General features: G+C 48.1%; 2 protein-coding genes across 2 annotated transcripts; both read right to left on the bottom strand.

The window, feature by feature from the left end:
- Positions 1 to 725: 725 nt before the first annotated feature.
- On the bottom strand, positions 726 to 8,042 carry IL22RA1 (interleukin 22 receptor subunit alpha 1; the record flags this gene model as incomplete). Its single annotated transcript, XM_084274339.1, has 7 exons — positions 726 to 1,835; positions 2,689 to 2,810; positions 3,060 to 3,195; positions 3,670 to 3,854; positions 4,918 to 5,099; positions 5,780 to 5,912; positions 8,000 to 8,042. 7 exons carry the CDS (start codon positions 8,040 to 8,042, stop codon positions 837 to 839), a joined length of 1,800 nt encoding a protein of 599 aa, XP_084130465.1. The 3' UTR covers positions 726 to 836.
- A 3,468-nt stretch (positions 8,043 to 11,510) lies between these two features.
- On the bottom strand, positions 11,511 to 17,091 carry IFNLR1 (interferon lambda receptor 1; the record flags this gene model as incomplete). The annotated part of the gene is made up of 7 exons (XM_084274076.1): positions 11,511 to 13,056; positions 13,253 to 13,380; positions 14,065 to 14,221; positions 14,734 to 14,876; positions 15,721 to 15,899; positions 16,149 to 16,272; positions 17,034 to 17,091. 7 exons carry the CDS (start codon positions 17,089 to 17,091, stop codon positions 12,148 to 12,150), a joined length of 1,698 nt encoding a protein of 565 aa, XP_084130202.1. The 3' UTR covers positions 11,511 to 12,147.
- Between the last annotated feature and the right edge of the window lie 794 nt (positions 17,092 to 17,885).

A 17,885-nucleotide genomic window follows, 5' to 3' on the forward strand; every position in this document is an offset into this window, starting at 1 on the left:
TGAGATTGAGGGCTGAACTGAGATCAGCATAAAACCTCATGTTCCTGCCCACGTGGAACGTGATCCTGGCTGCTTTGTCCCCGGGGCTTTCCAGGGGAGAAGAGAATATGCAACTAGTTCAGAGAAAGACCTGCACTGCAGCTGAGAAACACCTCAGGACCTGGCCCAGACTGCCCTGAACTGTTACAGAGATGACAAGGCTGGATCTCTGGAGGAGCGTTACCCAGCGCAGCAGCACAGGGACATGCAGGTTCACAGAACTGCTGCCTCAGGAGCAATTCTCCCAGTTTCAATGGCTGCTGTAAAGGCAAAGTCCCTTTCATGGGAGGAGCCTATTGTTTTGCACAAATCATCTATCCAAGGGCACAGCACCAACGCACATTTAATTCTTTTACTGTGCCATCATATATTTAATCCTCTTATCTTTCTATATATCTGCTGGTGAATTTCTTCAAAGGGTGGAAATATCTTGGACCTGGATCTTTGGTCTTGGCAAAGAACAAATCTGTTTCTGTTGTAAACTTTGATAAATTTTCAGGAAACTCAATCCAGGATTTGAACTTGAACTTTTAAAGTAGCCCAATTCATAACCAGTTTGAAGGATACCTTAGAAAGAGACCCACTGCTTCAGGGCAAAGATACAGTGCCAAGCAGTAGTTACCTAAGAAAAGGCACCAGTCTTCATGACAGTGGTGGAAGCAGCCTGAAACTCTGTGCCATGTTAATACATCCACAGCTAGCTGTTTATTTGCATTACACTATTTGCAGGGTAGGTTACTATTTCCTGGAAGTGAAAATAATATGGATTTTAATACAATTAAGTCATTGTAATAAACTTATGTGTTTTGATCCTGATCCCACAGTACTTTTAAGTCCAAATCTTTGAAGAGCTTAGCAAGAGGAGTGCTGTTGTCCCTGTCTGACATAGTGTCTTGGGACATGACATGACTCAGTTCTGTGCTGATCAGCTCCTTTCTTGCTATTAACCTTTCTGTTTCTTGAGTCTCTAGGAACTGCAATTTATATGCAGAATGTGAGAATGAATCTGGCAGCCTCCACTGCTCTGTGATGTTCTCTCCAGGGAAGCTGTTACTGGGTTGGTCTGGGAGGAGGTGGGCTGCTGACAGAGATGACAGCAATTCATCCTCTATGGCATAGTCTGTGTCAACTTGCACTGAAGACAGTAACAGTGGCAGTTCTGCTGTCTGCTGTCTATAGCATCCTCCTCGTTCCAGCAGAGACAGTGACAGCTGGGAAACATCCACTTTACTGTCCATCCCATCAGTCCGTGGCAGCAGTTGTGTTTGCCCAGGGCTTCCCTGTAACAGAGCTGACTCTCTTGTCTCATTGCTGTTCCACAATGCCAAGCTTGGCCTCTGGTCTTTGTAATTCCAACTGCTGCAGGTCTGACCTAGCATCTGAGTTATGAGCTTCCCACCCACAGAATTATCCGGAGAAATTTCCTTTAGCATTTGTTTTGGCTTCAGATTCTTGTTGAGATGGTCTGTGCCTTCAACACACACCCCATAGGTTACGGGCAGCGTCTGGCTGGACACGGTGGTAGGAATGCTCTGAGGAGCATAACCAGCAGTGGCTGTGCTTGCTGAGCAGGGGGGCTGAGTGGGCAGCTGGAATGTCTGCACATCCATCTGTTGCTTATAGGCAGTTTCTGGTGGATGGAAAGACCACGGTGGCTCCAGTGCTCTGTCCAAATGTTGGCTGATCTGAGATAACTGCACTTCAGGGACAAGAGCTGCAGGTTTGGATAAATTAATGGGCTTTATAATATGCTCTGTCAGTGTAAGAGGCTGGAATGATGAAATCCCTCTGAAATCCTGTTAAAGTAGATAGACAAACATAAGTTATTAACAAGAAGCTGAGACTTTGAAGGTTTGCTTTAGATTCTTTAAAATATTCTTTGAAGAAGTATCAGTAAAAGGCAGTGACAGCCATCAGGGATCTGCTTGGTTGAGGAAAGAATTCTGTTCCTGGGGAAAGACCCTTCAGAGGAGTACAGAGATCTCTTGTTATGCATCGTGGCAACTGCAATCCTAAAGTATGAGGAAGGAAAAATTCTTTCACTTTTGCAAAATTTGACCCAAGCCCTGGAGCATGGAAATAGGCTGTTAAGTTCATTTAGCATGCAGAACCAGTGCTTGCTATGGGAGATGAAGGTCTTGAGGTCCCTTCTAACACCATAGATTCTGTGATTCTGTGATGACAGGTAGGAAGGCCCAAGGTTTCAAGAGCAGAAAAGGGGCTGATTTTGAGGAAGTTTTGAGCACCACCTTCTTGGGGACTTAAAAACTGGAAACCAAAATCTTCAAAACTTATGAAAATTTTAGATTTAAGATGAGAGGAAAGGGAACTTGGGGGATTCTGGATTTTGAGAGCTCTTCTGACATATTAGTATAGAGCCCTGCTCTCCTCCAGAGACAACACATACAGTTTATTTCCTTTAATTGACCAACCAAGTCTGCAGACATCTTCACTGGCTCGCTTTCCAGCTTTCTCCAAGGCAATTTGTGGTAGGATGTGGTAGGATGACCAGATTTAGCCTGCCAGGAATCTGCAGTGATTGCCTACACGATGTTCTTGGCTGCCCATTCATCCTCCTCCACCAGCAATGCTCTCTGAGTGCATGCACGTGGTCTGGGGTGTTTTAAAGGCGTAAGGAGGGACACTCACCAAAGACATCGGCTGCGCGCTGCGCTGCTTGACGTACTTGTAGATCATGTAGCAGATGGAAGCGAACACCAGCCCCGCACAGAACGCCAGTGCCACGAAACAGTAGACGAGCCACGTGTTGTCTGGTGAGTGGGGAAGAGAGGAAGTGGGAAATGGAGCTTCAGAGGGTTCAGACAGACAGGCTGCAGGCACTCAGCAGCGTTACTTTACAGGCCTGGTCCCACAGAATGAGATTTTTTAAATTAAGAAAGTCAGTGTTGCTTCAAGATCTTGAGCACAGCTCTGTTACCTTATACCAGCTGGAAACCAGTCCCTTTTGTGCATCCAAAATCCCAGCTGGACTTTTACAGGAGCAGCATTAACAGCCTCACCTGGTAGTGTTTTGACGCAAAATACTTGGGATTTGCTGCATTTCTGGAGGAGATGGATGGACACTGTTCCATTATACTCAGTGTCTGGATCCAAGTTGGAAACTTCAAATTCTTTGTTTTGCTCATTCTTTGTCCACTGTGTAAAATCAAGTCAAAAGCTGCATTTTAGAAAGATTCAATGCACTCATGGTCTTCAAGTCAGATTGCAAAAATCGGTCTAAGAACTTATTTACTAAGAAGGTGTTACAGGACTAGAACAATTCTGTATCTCTGGAGTCCTGAACATATAATTTGTGCTCTACTGTTAATGTATTTCATTTTGTATTACAGTTCCTTAAGACTTGAACTAATAATTAAGACATTTTCTTTTTGAATCTGTTTTACCTTTTGCTACTTATATAGTGCCCTGGGAAACTCTGGTTTCTTTTCCAGGATTTTAGAGGAATGCTCAAAGTTCCCCTTGCCTACTGAGAGTCAAAAGACTCTGAGGTTTTCCCTTGTACACCAGAAATCTCATCCACCATGTATTAGCTCCGTTGTCCTTCTCCATTTGACATGAAAAGTGATTAACAAAAGACAGTGGGCTTAGTGGCCCGAGGTTGAGCTTTACCTTTTGCTGTGTCCTTGGGTTGACTATTGTTAAGTGATACTCAACAGCTCCGAATTTGCTGTAGATGTCCTCGATGGTCAGCTGGTGGTCATCCTCACCTCTCAGTGGAGTATAGGGGGGCCGTATCAGAAACTTTATGGACCGTGTATAAGGAATATGGTCTACTTGTGGTGCTCCAATAATAGCTAGAAAGCATAGAACAGGCTGTTAAGATTAAAGCAGATACATTATCAATTATCTTCTATATATCTTATACCCCAGACTGGCTGTAAATTATTACTTCTGTTTATCTAGAAAAAGTTCTTTGGGCTGTATTTCACTGAGCATAGGAAAAAATGAGGCAACTGTCTTCCCTCAGGGTTCTTCCACCTTCAGACAGTGTTTGTTCAAAGAAATTCTGTCCCCAGGCTTCTCCTGAGGACCGTGCTCTCAGTTTCCCTGTTATTCCCCTGTCCTGCACAGGGACATCCTCCTTCAGGCGTGTGTGAAATCCCAGCACAGGGCACTCAGCTGACACCTAGATTCCTCTTCCCACCCTACACCCGGTTCTGTCTTTAGAGTACTTTAACAGCATATTTAAAAGCAGAATTCAGTGTCCCTCCAAGGCCAGGCAGCTCAAAAATGTCAAACTAAAAAGAATGCCTCTGGGGGATCGGATCCCCTCTCTGTGGGTGCTAATGCTTCTGCTGCAATGAAAGGTGAATGTTTAATGACCACAGCAAGTTGTGGCTCTTTCAAAGCTCATCCCATAAGCACTGCTTGCTAATGCCACCTTGAATTATTTTGGACACATAAGCCAGACACAGAGCCAGTAAGAGAATTCCCAGAGGCTGTGTTGGATGTCTGCAGTACAGCTTCCTTAGTGGCTGGGAACATGAGGTATCCCTTGGTCTGGCTGCCTATCCTGATTTTCACATCTCTCAGCTTCTGTGACTGTCTCACTGGCTGAGCTCAGGTTGCCCATCGTGTCTCTTGCTGGTTTCTTTCTGCCTCTTGTCAGCCTTAACAACAATTCTTCCTGCAAGGACATCTGGCTTTTCCTTTTCTCCTCCAATCCCACTTTGGTGTCAGACCATTTGCTCACTCACCCCCTCGCCCAGTAACAAGCCTTCCTCAGGCCTTCACTCCCTGTCAAGCACAGAGTCTTGCAAACCCCCAAATCAGAGGAAATCCTGTCCTAAACAGCAGTGAGACTTGGACTTAATCCCCAGCAACCTGGATTCCATAGATCCCAGCAGCAGTACGTACTCTCTTTGCGAGGTTCAAACCTTAGTGAGGACACCCAGTCGGAGGAGCAGAGGTTCTGGCCAGCGACTCTCACCCTGGCGTAGTACTGGTCTGTGAAGTTCTCTGTTTCCCGAGTGAGGTTGCAGAAAGGCTGGGTGATGCTCTGGCACTCATGCTTGTTAAGCCAGACTTTTTCTCCATACCTTAGGACAAAAAAACCCCCCTCCTTTTAGTCTGATAGAACAGATGCAACACAACCCTTCCCCAGAATTATCCAAACAGGCTGTTTTTCCAACTCTTAGTGGGCTTATATTCTGTAGTACCAAGTGGCAGGGAATGGAGTGGCAGTGAACCTTCCACTGGACTACAACCCTTATCTGTTCCTGCTGCTGATTTCTGAGTGGGTATCACCTTGAGGAAGGGCAGGAGCGTCCTGCAAGTCAGCAACTCTGAGGTTCTTCACCCAGCTCTGACACTGAGTGATTGCACAGGAGTTTGCTGCCGAGGTTGTAAAACCTACTCAAACGCAACAAAGCTATCAGGCAGCATTGGTTTGATCTCTCTTAGCTCCAGTGACTGAACCAGAGGAAAAGAATAGCTTCTACCTGTATTTACAGGTAACAGAGAAGGAAGCTGCTGAAGGCAGAGAGTTGCTCAGTAATAGAGTAGAGCTGGCAACCCAAGGTGTGAAAGTATTTGCTTAACTGAGCACCATCCACCAGTTTAAATAATCCTGACCTTCATTGAGTTGTCTGTGCAGAACCATTTCCCTAACAGTGAAACAAGCAGCAGGAGCAGCAAAATCTACTTTCTTGGCCCTCCTCTGCCTAAAAACAGCAGCCCTAACAACACCAGGACTCCAAAGAAAACACACTTCACATACTGTTTGTATTGGACATCAAATACTGTGCCAGGGGGAGTATCTGCTTCAGTTTCCCAGGTTAGGATGTTCTCAAAGTTTGTAGAAGAAAATCTTGCACTTCTCAGACATGATGACCTTTCTGTAGTCACAATGCCTAGGGGAGCAAAGAAACTAGTATTAAAATGTGTATTCTGGCATCTGGCATGAATGGGACCAACGCTGTGCAGCCTTTGAGTGACCAGACGTATCAGGAGGGTCATTCCAGTTTGCTAGAGATGGACTGTGAAGCCAGAGCTTGAACAGAAAAGGAATTCAAACCCTGAACACAGAGCTGTCTAAGTGATTGCTGACTAATCCCAAAGCAATTTAAGTCAGGAATTTTTACAGAAAACAAACCTTCAAAATCTCAGAGACAAACCCACAATCCTTGAGGTCCCTAACAGGTTTCTTCTAAAACAGTTAAAGGGCTGGAAAGCCAAGGACAACAACCTGTTTTCGAGGCTAGATTCATGTCTCTGAATGTCTCTGCTTTCTGCCCAGACTCAGGGAAGTAATATGCTGAGAAGAGTTGCACGTGATTGAAGACTCATTAACCTCTTGTGCTCCATGTTTTATTGGATGGAGCCTGCCTGTAGGGTGACAAGCAAGGAGTGACCTGATGCCTGGACTCTGATCAGGGTGTGCCAGGGCAAAGCAAACAACTCAGCTCCCTGGTGCTGAGGGCTCTTCCCCATGCAGGATGACTTCTAGCTTTAGGAAAGCAGGAATAACAAACATGCCCCCGAGTCAGAGCTGCCTCTGCAGAGCAGAATGCCACCGTGATCCACCTGCAGCAAACCGGCTACGGGCAGACGCTGGAGGAGAGTGTCCCAGGCACTTGGCTCCCTCTTATCATGGGAATGTACAAAATGACTCAGAAGACCTAACTTGGAGAGTTGATAAGCTCTGTAAATTCGAACTAGAGACACATCCTCAAAGACAGATAATTTACCCATTGCTCATCTCGTGGTTTGCGCTGGTGGTAAACACCTTGAACTTTGTGTGGGCTTCAGCTAACAACCAGCAGTCACGTTATGGTGCTTGTAAATGGACACTCAGAATAAATGCACCCCCAGCAGCGAAAAAAGGTGATAAGCAAGTAAAAGGCTTTACAGATGGGAAAACTAAGTGCCAGAAAGGGAGTGACTGGGACAAGATCACACTGACCAGTTGTGGTAGAGCAGGGACTAAACCCCACTGGTTGCGGGATCCTCGCTCCCTTTCCCCCCAGCTGCTTCCATGGAGGAGAACAGCGTCACTGGTTCAAACCAAGTGCAGTATAGGAGGAGAATTCAGCATAAAGACACAGATCCAGGTCTCAGTCTTGTCAGATGTGGCATTTTGGCGGGGAATGGATTACAGTCTAGTCCAGATTTTGTCCCGACTGCCTCTGCAGTCACTACTCAGCTCCCGCCAGGCTCAGCCCCATCTTCCTGGTGAGGCAGGAATGCAGAGGTTGGGATGAAGTGAGTGGGTTTCCCTATCTGGGTCCCATGAAAACTCTGTCACCAGTATTGTGATCGTATCAGCAGTAGGAAATCTCTTTCTTCCCACATCTATCCATACTAAAACAGAGTTATGCAAAGCAGTGTAACACAAAGCCAAGTGTCAGCAAGGAAAAACAGGGTATCTCACAGGGAAGATTCTGAAAGCACCTTCCCTACAGTATAAGACGACAGGGACAGGAGCAGATGAATAATAAAGTGACTTACTGAAAACCCAGTGCTGGAAAACACAGCAAGTTTACCCTTGATTCACCCAGGAGGGAGTTTGCCACATCTGGAGTAGGATTAAATGGCTTTTGGAGACATGTTATCTGTTTGTACCTGATTTTAAATCAGGGCTGTTCTTGTAGTCATTTGCATCTCCATAAAAGACACAGAGGGACTGACCCAAAGCCCTCTGAAGTCAACAAATATCCTTTAGTCCCACAGGATTTGGGTTGTAACACATCAGTGGCAACCACTTTGAAGTGAAGGAATCTTTTCTTCTCCCTCCCAATCCTTACAGCACTGAGCACACCAAGAGTACTTTGAAAATATTGAAGGGAGAGAGAAACACAGAAGAGAGCTTCTGAACAACCACCACCAACAGCTCATTCTACAGGTCTTCTTTTTCTATAAACGTGATTGAACTCCCCCCATACCACAGGATCAAACAGCAGCAACCATCATCAGTGCCAGGAAAGAAGTCAGGACTTACCGACCACTGCAAATACAGCCAGGACGACCAGAAATTGCTTCATGAATGACTACACAGGCTGGGCTGGGACAGCAGGCAGTTGATCCTGCGTGCAAGTGAATCACCTTTTACAAGAGGTAAATTCTTGTTTGTGAGGCCAGGCTGGATTTGTTGCCCAGTAACAGGCTGGGGAGCTTCTATCCCGCCTGCATCCGAGTCTGAGATCAGCAGCTCCAGCTGCCGCGCATGTGTAGGGGAGAAGGTGAGAGCCGGGCCAGGAGCACCTCTCCCCTTTGCAGCCTGCACACCTGACTGTGCAAAGGTGCACAAGCCAGAGGCTGCTGAAAGAGAGCCAAGTGCCATTTGGGCTGATAAGGAGCTTCCTGCCCGAAATCCCTCTGAGGGCTCTGGCTTTTGGGGCTTGTTTTTCTGGTTGGGTGGCTTTGACCTGCTAAAACTCTAGAAATTCAGACTTAGAGCTCTGCACACAGTTGGTTTTCTGAGTGCTGAGAGCAAGACACTTCCTTAAAAAAACACCTCTGAGTACTCTTGTGAAAGCAAAGCCAGCGGGAGCGCCGGGGTTTAAGCTCTTCTATTGTTTGGACCGGCCGTGGGTGGGGGCAAGCGGCTGACTAGCTGTGCTGCGCACTGGGCAGAGCCAGAGCTCCTGGGGTCTGCCATGGCTCTGCATCAGCAGAGGGCTGCAGAGCTTCTCTCCTTTGGCAGGGGAAGGAGGTAGGGCAGGGGCACGTGCTGCCCCTTGCCTTTTTTCAGAGGCTGCTGTAGACCTACACTTGTCCTTTGTGGCTGCTGGCAGTATGAAGTTCTGAGTATCACAAGTGCCAGGTGGTAAGAACTGGGATTTCGGATGAAATCTGAACAAGAAAAAGGTTCAGTTCCTTTTTCACAGCGTTCTTGGTTCTTCAGGGCATTGGGAAGTCACATTAACTCTTCTCAGAAGAGGAAAAGGCATTTCCTTCTTTGGTCAGAAGTGAAAACTAATTGCCTGTCTCCAGGAGATGTGGCTTTAGAACCACCAGACCTGTAACATCTGAAGCCCTGGTACAGCTGCTTATTTTACCCAAGATGGGCTCAGCAGAGGAGCCTTCACGGGTGCCACCTGCACTGGAGGCCTAGGGAAATCCCCCAGGCACTGCTTTTGCACTGGTACTGTGTGGCTGTTCCCTTGAGACAGACTGGATCACCTCTCTGGCTTCCTTTGTCCCGTGGTCCTAACTGCTCCCAGTCCTGTTTTGCCTCAGACTAACTGAACCTCCACCACTCAGAAGCTCCACCAAAGCAAAACCAACCGGACTGTCCTGAGCACTGAGAACCAAACTGTGATCACTTCAACCTTAGAAAAGCCTTCAGAGGAGTGTCTGACCCAAACCATATAGGACAGCAGCACGTTAAACTCATTCCCTCTTACATTGTCTGAAACCCATTTAAAGCTCCTAAATGCCAGGGTTTTGTTCCCTATTATTCCAAGTGAGGCCCACAGGCAGCATCAGCAGCACGATACCTGCAGCCCATTTAATCAAAATACAAACCATGGGTTCTTCTGAAAGCACCACACTGCTTCCACTGCTCTATTCCTGGGGCCAAACAGGACAGAAATTACTGCTGCTCCTGCTTGCTCCTTCATCCCATGGGTTTCCTGTTCCTGAAGTTGCTTCTGTTCCCTGCCCTGCCTGGATACTACCGGGCTGTATGCTCCAAACCCTGCCACTGACACCGCTGGCACTTGGTCTCATCTCCCTCAGACAAGCGCAGAAGCCACACAGGTTTGTTAGACACACCTATCCACCACTGTGACCTCCATCTCGTTAAGTACAGCTCATTATTAGGGTGTTTCCTGAATACCTTGCTAAAGTATTTCCAGTTTTTCCTCCTCCTGTCTCTGCCTCATGCTTTAGCTGCCTGATGACCCATGAGAGGGCAGAGCTGAGGGAACTTGTAGTGCACCTGAGACTATAGTTTTGAGAAGAAAACTTTATCTCTGCTCTCATTGCTAGAGATGTTGCCTTTTGAACAGCCTGGGAAATGCATCTCTGAATCTTCAGGTACCTGAAGATCTCAAAAACTCCCATTCCAAGTTTCAAATCAAACTGAAGACCCTGAGCCTAGACCAGAAGTTAGTTCCTAAGGACAAAAACAGGCTGAGAGGTTCATCACAGTTTTTTCATGGAACTCGGCTTAGAACTTGGCACAACTTGGGAAGGAGGAGGAGAACTCTGTGTGCCAGAGATTTGTGAAGATAGTAGATCAAGGCCAAAAGAGATCAAAGTGGTTTTCCCCTCTGAGCTGCTGTGGGGCTCAGGCTGCAGAGCCCCACTCTGTGAGGACTGCATGAAGCCTCGTGACTGCTGGCCCAGGGATGTAGGGGACTGGATTCCAGCTCTTGCACTTAGCCAGCTGAGGAGCAATGGTTCTTCCAGTGGGAGAGGAGAGATGCTTTCCTCATTACATGGATGCAACTGTTAAGGTCTAAGATATAGACATGTGGTGCTCTGGAAGAGGGAGCACTGTGCTCCAGCCATCCCTGACCCTTTCCCATGGAAAGCAGGTTTCAAGCCCTGGTGAAAGAAAACACGGAGGAGCAGGATGGTGCCTTCTCCATTACAGCTCACCTAGCCTGCAGCCTTTCCCTCAGCTTCCATCCTTAGAAAACCTGGAGGAGACAAAGAACTGCTCCCAGGTTCTGTTTGCAGAGCTGTGACATTTCAAAATAATTCTGAAGAAGTTACACAACCCTGGAGCTTCCCGTAACTCCAAGCCTGGGGGTTTTCCTTGATTGCACAAGAAAATTGGTGCTGATCCTTCCAAATGAAGTGGATGGGTTACAATACAGGATGTACTTGGGTACACTGTGTGGAGGACAAGCAAGAAAAAAAGGGAACATTCCAGTTGATGAGTATTTCCTCCCACCTCCCCTTTTTATGTTAAATCAGGACCTTAATTACTACATAGTGTCATAAGAGCATCATGGGTGGAAAAAACCTTCAAGATGAAGTCCAACCACCACCACTACACCACCATAAACTCTAAACCATCTCCTGAAGTGCCACATCTACCTGGTTTTTTGAACAGCTCCAGGGACAGTGATTCTACCACCCCCCTGGGCAGCCTGTTCCAATGCTTCACCACTCTTTCAGTGAAGAAATGATTCCTAATATCCAATCTGAATCTCCCCTGGCACAACTTGTTCTGACACTAGTTATTATTGGTCAGGCAGGGGACACCTTGTCTCTCCCATGCCTTTTGCTGGTGGGCTTCTGATTTGATCCTTTGCTCAGAGAGATGCTCACAGTCCTGGGCTTGCAGGGACCCAGAGTACCTGGCTGGGAAGTCTGGAATGTTCTAAACTGGCATGTTTTTCAGGATGAGCTGCAGTCACCCTTTGTAGCTGGGGGAAACACAAACACACACACACAAAGTTATGTATCAAAATATTATTGCCTCTGGGTAAAGCAGCTCTCAGACGTTCTGCAGGGTGGGGGAACTTCAGCCTCAATAACTATATCTGTGTATGTATAAAAAATAAATAAACAGGCTTCACATTTATTGGTTCAACTTCAGCTTGCTCTGCTGCTACACAGAAAGTGATCCCTGTAGGGTGAGGGGAGGATCCTTTCATCCCATGGAAAGGAAAGGCTGCTAAATGTCTCTGTGAGGTGCTTCCAGTCCCAGGGATGTGGTTCTGCAGACCCAGAGGAGCCCAGGGAACGTTACCAGTTCATCTGGGCTCAAAATCAACATGCAGGCACCACACTGTGTTATCAGAACCCAGGTCCAGCTTGTCTCCGAGGTGGTTTGGCCTGTAGTAACTTAGGTGTAGCAGTTACTTTGCTCTGAAGTCTCCAGGCAAGGCGCTGGGTGTTTGCTGGGTGACACCTACACCCGCACGCCTCGCCCTTGGCTGGGTCTGATTAGCCTGCCTCACACCAGAGCTTTAACACCTTATCACAGCTCTACTTGTACAGAGGGATGGGGAGCATAATTAGTTACTTAGCAGTAAAAAACTCAAAACCATATAGCTTGATAGGCCAGACACCAGGAGAAAACACTCTGTCTTGGTGAATAAATACAACCCCTCCAATCAGTAGTTACTCCTCCTTTTTCATGGTGGGGTGTCCTTGCCTGGATGGCTGGCAGGCTTTAGCAGTACCCTAGCTCCTTCCCATGTAATGTGCACACTCGTAGCCTTGGAATTGAAGCTTTTGGTCATACTTTTCCTCCATATGGGAAGTTTCACATGTGTCCCTGAGCACTGTGGATGCAGGAGGGGTCCCTTCTGTGGAGTTATCGCTGTCACAGTCACTTGCAATACCTTCATCTTCTGCCACCTGTAATGTCTGAAAGGAGATGAGCCCCTGGGTGCTGGGATGCTCACTGACCTGGGATATCTCACTGATCTGGACATGCTGATCAGCTATTGATTCCTGGTAATACTTGGTGAAGTGCTGAGCCTTCCTCTGCAGGTAGTTATTGTTGGTTGGAAGTTTGGCACAACCCCCCTCCCTCAGTGTTTGAAGGGGGGTCATTTCCAGGGATTCATCCCTGTCTGTATCATGCTGCTTATGTTCCCTGAGACCTGGGAATCTCACATCAGTGAGGGATATTCTTCCCAAAGAGGAACTGTGAGAAAAGGATGCCTTCTTGTTCTTTTGGGATCCTGAGCTGCCCATCTCATTCTTCCTCGCTGAAAAGAAAGAGAAACCCAAGGTATTTAGGTCAAGCTCAGGTCCACTGTCCACACAGGGACTTCCAGATCCAGAGTCTAAGCTCATTTCCCCCTGAGCTGTTCTGGATGGCTGGCAGTTGAGATGTCTCCTTGGAAACTGAGGCATTTCAGTGTATGGGATGAAAGTGCTGCTGTCTTCTTCCTCTTCCTCCTCCTCTTCTGATGAGGATGAGAGGAAAAAAGCCATCCCTGGTAGATTGTTTCTCCCTGAAGTTTTGTTTGTCTTCCTTTGTGGCACTGGCTTCTCTGTGCAGATAAGATGGTGTCTGAAGAACTCCTTTTCAGGGGGCTCGCTGTGAACGGCTGCTCTGGCACCTCTTACATTAGACAAGTCCTACCAGGGAGAAGAAACAAGACACACACATCAGTGAGTTAGTGATGCTTTTTAAAGAATCAAAACTTACTTAGAATGGGACTTAGACCTGCAAAAGTGAGAAGCACAGAGCCCCTGTAAGCCCCCCACTCCTCCCCAGTTACCCTCTGAACACCAGCACGACCTGGAGTCAGGAGACCCGGCGTCTGGGCCGTACCAAAGCACGAGGCATCTTCTTCCGCTTGGCATCTTGTTTCAGCAAGAACATGATGAGGGCACTTGTCAGAAGGAGGGGGAGGACAAACACAGGGGTTGTGGCAGAAAATGGGAACCTCCATTCCACTGCTGGAAAGGAAAGAGACAAAAATAATCACAGGATTGTAGGGGTGGGAAGGGCCCTCCAGAGCCCATGGGGTCCAACCCCCTGCCCAAGCAGGGTCCCTGGGACAGGGGCTGGAATCTCTCCAGAGAAGGAGACTCCACACCCCCTGGGCAGCCTGTCCCAGGGCTCCCTCACCCTTACTGGGAGGAAGTTCTTCTCCTACTGGTAGTAGATTTTAAACCAATACCAGGTTCTTCTACTCCACTTTTCTTTCAGAAATCTCAGAAAACGTTAGGCTCAGGATCTTTATTTTACAGATGTAGAGAAACGATCACAGACTGGCCTAGGATCAGACTGTGCTGGGAGTCAGGGTCACAGTCAGAAGTTACTGTTGGTACCAGTGCCTTGCTGGGAGCAGGTAAAAGGCTTTACTCACTCACGCATTTTTTAGGAGAAATTTGAGTATCCCACAGTTTCATTGTGAGCATTCCTCAAGGACAATATTTCAGGATTTGGGGGAAATATTTCAGGGTTGGATGTTTTAAATCCAATTTCTATAGGCAGGACACTGTTCCCTAGGGAACCCAGCCAGTCCGTTTAACAGTCAGCACACTGCTCTTGGTTGAAAGCTAATTTTTAAGGAAATCATTGACTTGCCCTAACTCCATCTGATGTCTCACCACATCCTTTCCTCAGCAGGGACATACCTTTGGAGGTTAACAGCACACAGACTGGTTGGGAGAACTGGCTGTGCTTGAAGTCGATGCTTTGGAAGGACGACCTGGCACTTAAGCAGTAGTTGCCTCGGAGTGCGGTGGCGTCGATAGTCACTGTGCTCCTCCTGAAGATACCTTCATATTGCTTCTGTTTGGGAACAGAGGGTTAGAAAGATGAACTCTTGCAGTATTTGGGTGGTGTTTCTCTACCTATTGAGCCCATGGTTCTCTTCATCATGTTGTGTGGCTCCAGGGGTTGGGAGGTGCATGGAGTGGCTCTTCATGGCTCGCTGGCTGTTGGTAGCAGGCACCTCTCCTAGGGCTTACAGCCTCAAAGATGGAATTTCCTCTGTGCTGCTGTGGCACACTGTTAACACACCTGAACTAGTTCTTTTAAACCTCAGACATTGCTGACCGTAGTGCACCCTCCCCATCCCATCTTCCTGATATAAACAGGAATAGAATGGGGAACTACCTGTAAAATAAGGATGCACACACACCTCTAGTTTTTTTCTCAAGCTTTGGTTTGACTCTGTTTTGGCCATTCCATTTTCTCCCAGCCCTGGATCCAGTCCCTCCCTGCCCAGAAATCTGAAGCTATTTTCATTCAAACTGGGCATTTTTCCTTATTTTCCTCAAAGAAGTGCTGCTTCTACTGACCTTGTTTTCAGATCCAGCTTCCCAAAGGTTCAAGTCATACATCCAAGAGAAACTCTCCACACAGGGGGCCAAAGGGAAGGAAGCATTCACATGGATTGCTTTCTCCATGACATTCACGTTTAGCACTGGGGGAGCCAGTTCCACTGTAATTGAGGGACCAGACATAAGGATTGTGTGTTAGCTTCACAGAAGTAGTCATAGAATCACAGAATCACAGACTGGTTTGGATTGGATGGGATCAAAGATCATCAAACACCAAACCCCTGCTGTGGGCAGGGACACCCTCCCCAGCCCAGGCTGCTCAAGGCCCCATCAGACCCGGCCTTGAACACCTCCAGGGAGGGGGCAGCCACCACTTCTCTGGGCTCCCTGTGCCAGGGCCTCACCACCCCCAGAGTGAAGAATTTCTTCCTAATATCCAGTATAAATCTCCCCCCTTCCAATTTAAAACCATTCCCCCTCGTCCTGTCACTCCAGCCCCTTCTAACAAGTCCCTCCCCAGCTGCCCTGTAGCCCCTTCAGGGACTGGAAGGGGCTGTAAGATCTTCTCTTCTCTCAGCCTGGCTTCACAGGAGAGGTGCTCCAGCCCTCTGATGATCTTCATGGCCTCCTCTGGACCCATTCCAACAGTTCCATGTCCTTCCATGCTTTTCTGTGACTGCTCTACAATTTAACTGCTATCTTGTGATAGACATGAAGGAAGTAGGATGAGAAAGGATCCTTCTTTTTTATCTAGCATGCCCTCACTGGTGTGTGGAAAGCTTGGAGCTTTGCTCACCTGGAGCACTGATAAACAAGTTCTGGCAGCTGCTACTAAATCTCTTTTCAACCCATCATGGTTTCCTGGTGTTTGTGTTGTTCATAAAGCTGCTTGTGGCCGTTTCTCTTTCTCTGGTATGTGGTCTACTCAGTCGCTCATGCCAACAGTATCGTTGGGATGCTCTTTCATCCCAGTGTCACCTGGGCTGTAACCTAACAGACACTCACCATCCAAGTGGTACTCCTTGAACTGTGACTCTACCCACGGTGACTGGAATGGTCCAGCAACAGCTTTAACTCGAGCTCGGACTTTAACAAACTTGGGAAGGACACAAGTCAGGTTGCAGGAGGTTCTGGGGATGCTTTTGCAGTGACGAACCTTTATCCACTTGCCCATTCGTTCCTGGCTAAGAGAGGAAGCAAGCAGAGTGTAACAGTCAACATCTTGTTTTGCTATCATTTACAGAGCAAGAAGAGGATGTGTGTTGTAGGACAGAGTTTTGCTCAGAGATTGATGCACTTTCCAGATGGATAAGGATGGGCTTTGGTGAAAGGATGCAGCCAGGTCACTGTTGATAATGGTGCTGATTAACATCCAGGCAGAGATGTTTGCCCTGGGCCATACTTCCAATCAGACATCCTTTGTGAGCACTTACCTTTCATACCTCACAGTGTACGTCACATCTGGTGGAGAGTCTTCTCCTGGAGTCCAAGTCAAAACCATGTCAAAGTCCTTTGACAGTAGTGTAACATTCTGAGGAGGGCGAAGCTGAACGTGACCTGATTGAATGGAAAAATTACATGAACGATTTAAAATATCTTTGGGGATAGGAATGATCACCTGGTTTTGACCAGGGTGGTCTCAGAACTTGTGGCAGAGCAGCTCAGTGCATTTAAAACTGGAATTTGGCTGTGGAAGCAGCTACGTCTGTGATGTAGTCATGTTTTCCTCATCTCCTATAAAGCATCTTCAGCTCAACAACTTTCAGAAGTAGGACCACCCTATTCTGGAATTTTGAGTGGCTTCCCCCATGGTCTCACTGGATCTCCCTGTTCATACCCCACGACCCCCAGCCTGCTCCCTTGTGTTGCCCCCTCGCAGCCCCTGGACTGCAGGCTGAGCTGGCTCACAGCGCTGCGCGGTCCCAGCTCCTCAAAGGCAGACGGGCTGAGCAGGCGCTGACCTGCAAGCAGCAGCATGCAGCACGCAGGCCTGGCCCTGGGCCCTGGCCTTTCCCTGACAGGGAAACACGCACATCACTACAAGGAGACACATCCTAAAGACACATTTTCAATGGCCATTTCTTAGAGCAGAGTATTTCACTTCATGTGAACAATTCTACCTGCGTGCCCTGTCCCAGGGACCCTGCTTTGGCAGGGGGCTGTCCCTGATGAGCTCTGAGGTCCCCTCAACCCCTGCAGCTCTGTGATTCTGTAATTCCCGTTTAAACCACTTTAAAGTTCCCCCTGTGCGTCTTCCCTCCTACAAGCAAAGCCACGTAGCGCAGCAAACTGAAAAGAGCGAGCCGCCCCTACTGTACCTCTGGTGTGCCGCAGGAAGCACAGCGCCAGCAGGATGCCGACCCTCCAGGCAGGCATGCCGAAGCGGGACTGTCCCCTCGCTCGCTACCTTTCCCCCATGGTGCTTTCCTGTATCGTAAGCTGAGGGAGGCACGGCGGGGCTCCTGAGCTGCACACACACACATGCGCGCAGCAGCGCGCTTCCTGCGCCGGCCCAGATGCAGCTGCTGCCCGTTGGACTGGGAGAGAGGATGTGAGAGTGCTGGTGGTGGCAGCAAGGGCGGTGTGAGGGCTGCGGCACTGCGCCCTCCAGCGCACCGTCACGGGCTCCCTGCGAAAGGAACACGGGCTAACAGTGGAGCCTGATCTTGTGAGGCGCCTCAGTAAATGAGCGACCTTTGGAATTTACCTGTGTGGCTGTGAAATATTAATAGAAATCAAATAAAGCTGCATGAAATACCTGATAGTAACCGGGCAATAGAAGAGCCAGTGGCCAAGAAGGAGTATGTGATGTTATGATAGGCTTGTGTGCACAAGAGATCAAGGATCTTCTCTTCATTTATGTTACTGACTCCAGAACGTTTGTCAGGAGTTAAGGAATTGTTCTACTTTACAGGAGGGGGAAGGAAAGAGCAACAATGGGAAAGGAAGGGGTCTGCCCCGTGCAGCACCAGGGAATGGAAGGACCTGGATCCCTCTGAGCCACCCTGTGCTTGCTGAACGCCAGTGCTGCCATTTCCTCCTGCCTTGGTTACCTCGGCGGTTATTTGTCACCAACCCAAAAATAGCAATCAAGATCAGGCCTGGCTGCCAGGCCTGTGCCAGCCCACAGATGGGCCTCGACCCCTGCACTGCCTTATCGCTGAGCACAC

This window comes from Gallinula chloropus (genome assembly GCF_964237585.1).
Source record: "Gallinula chloropus genome assembly, chromosome: 22".
NCBI lineage: Eukaryota > Metazoa > Chordata > Aves > Gruiformes > Rallidae > Gallinula > Gallinula chloropus.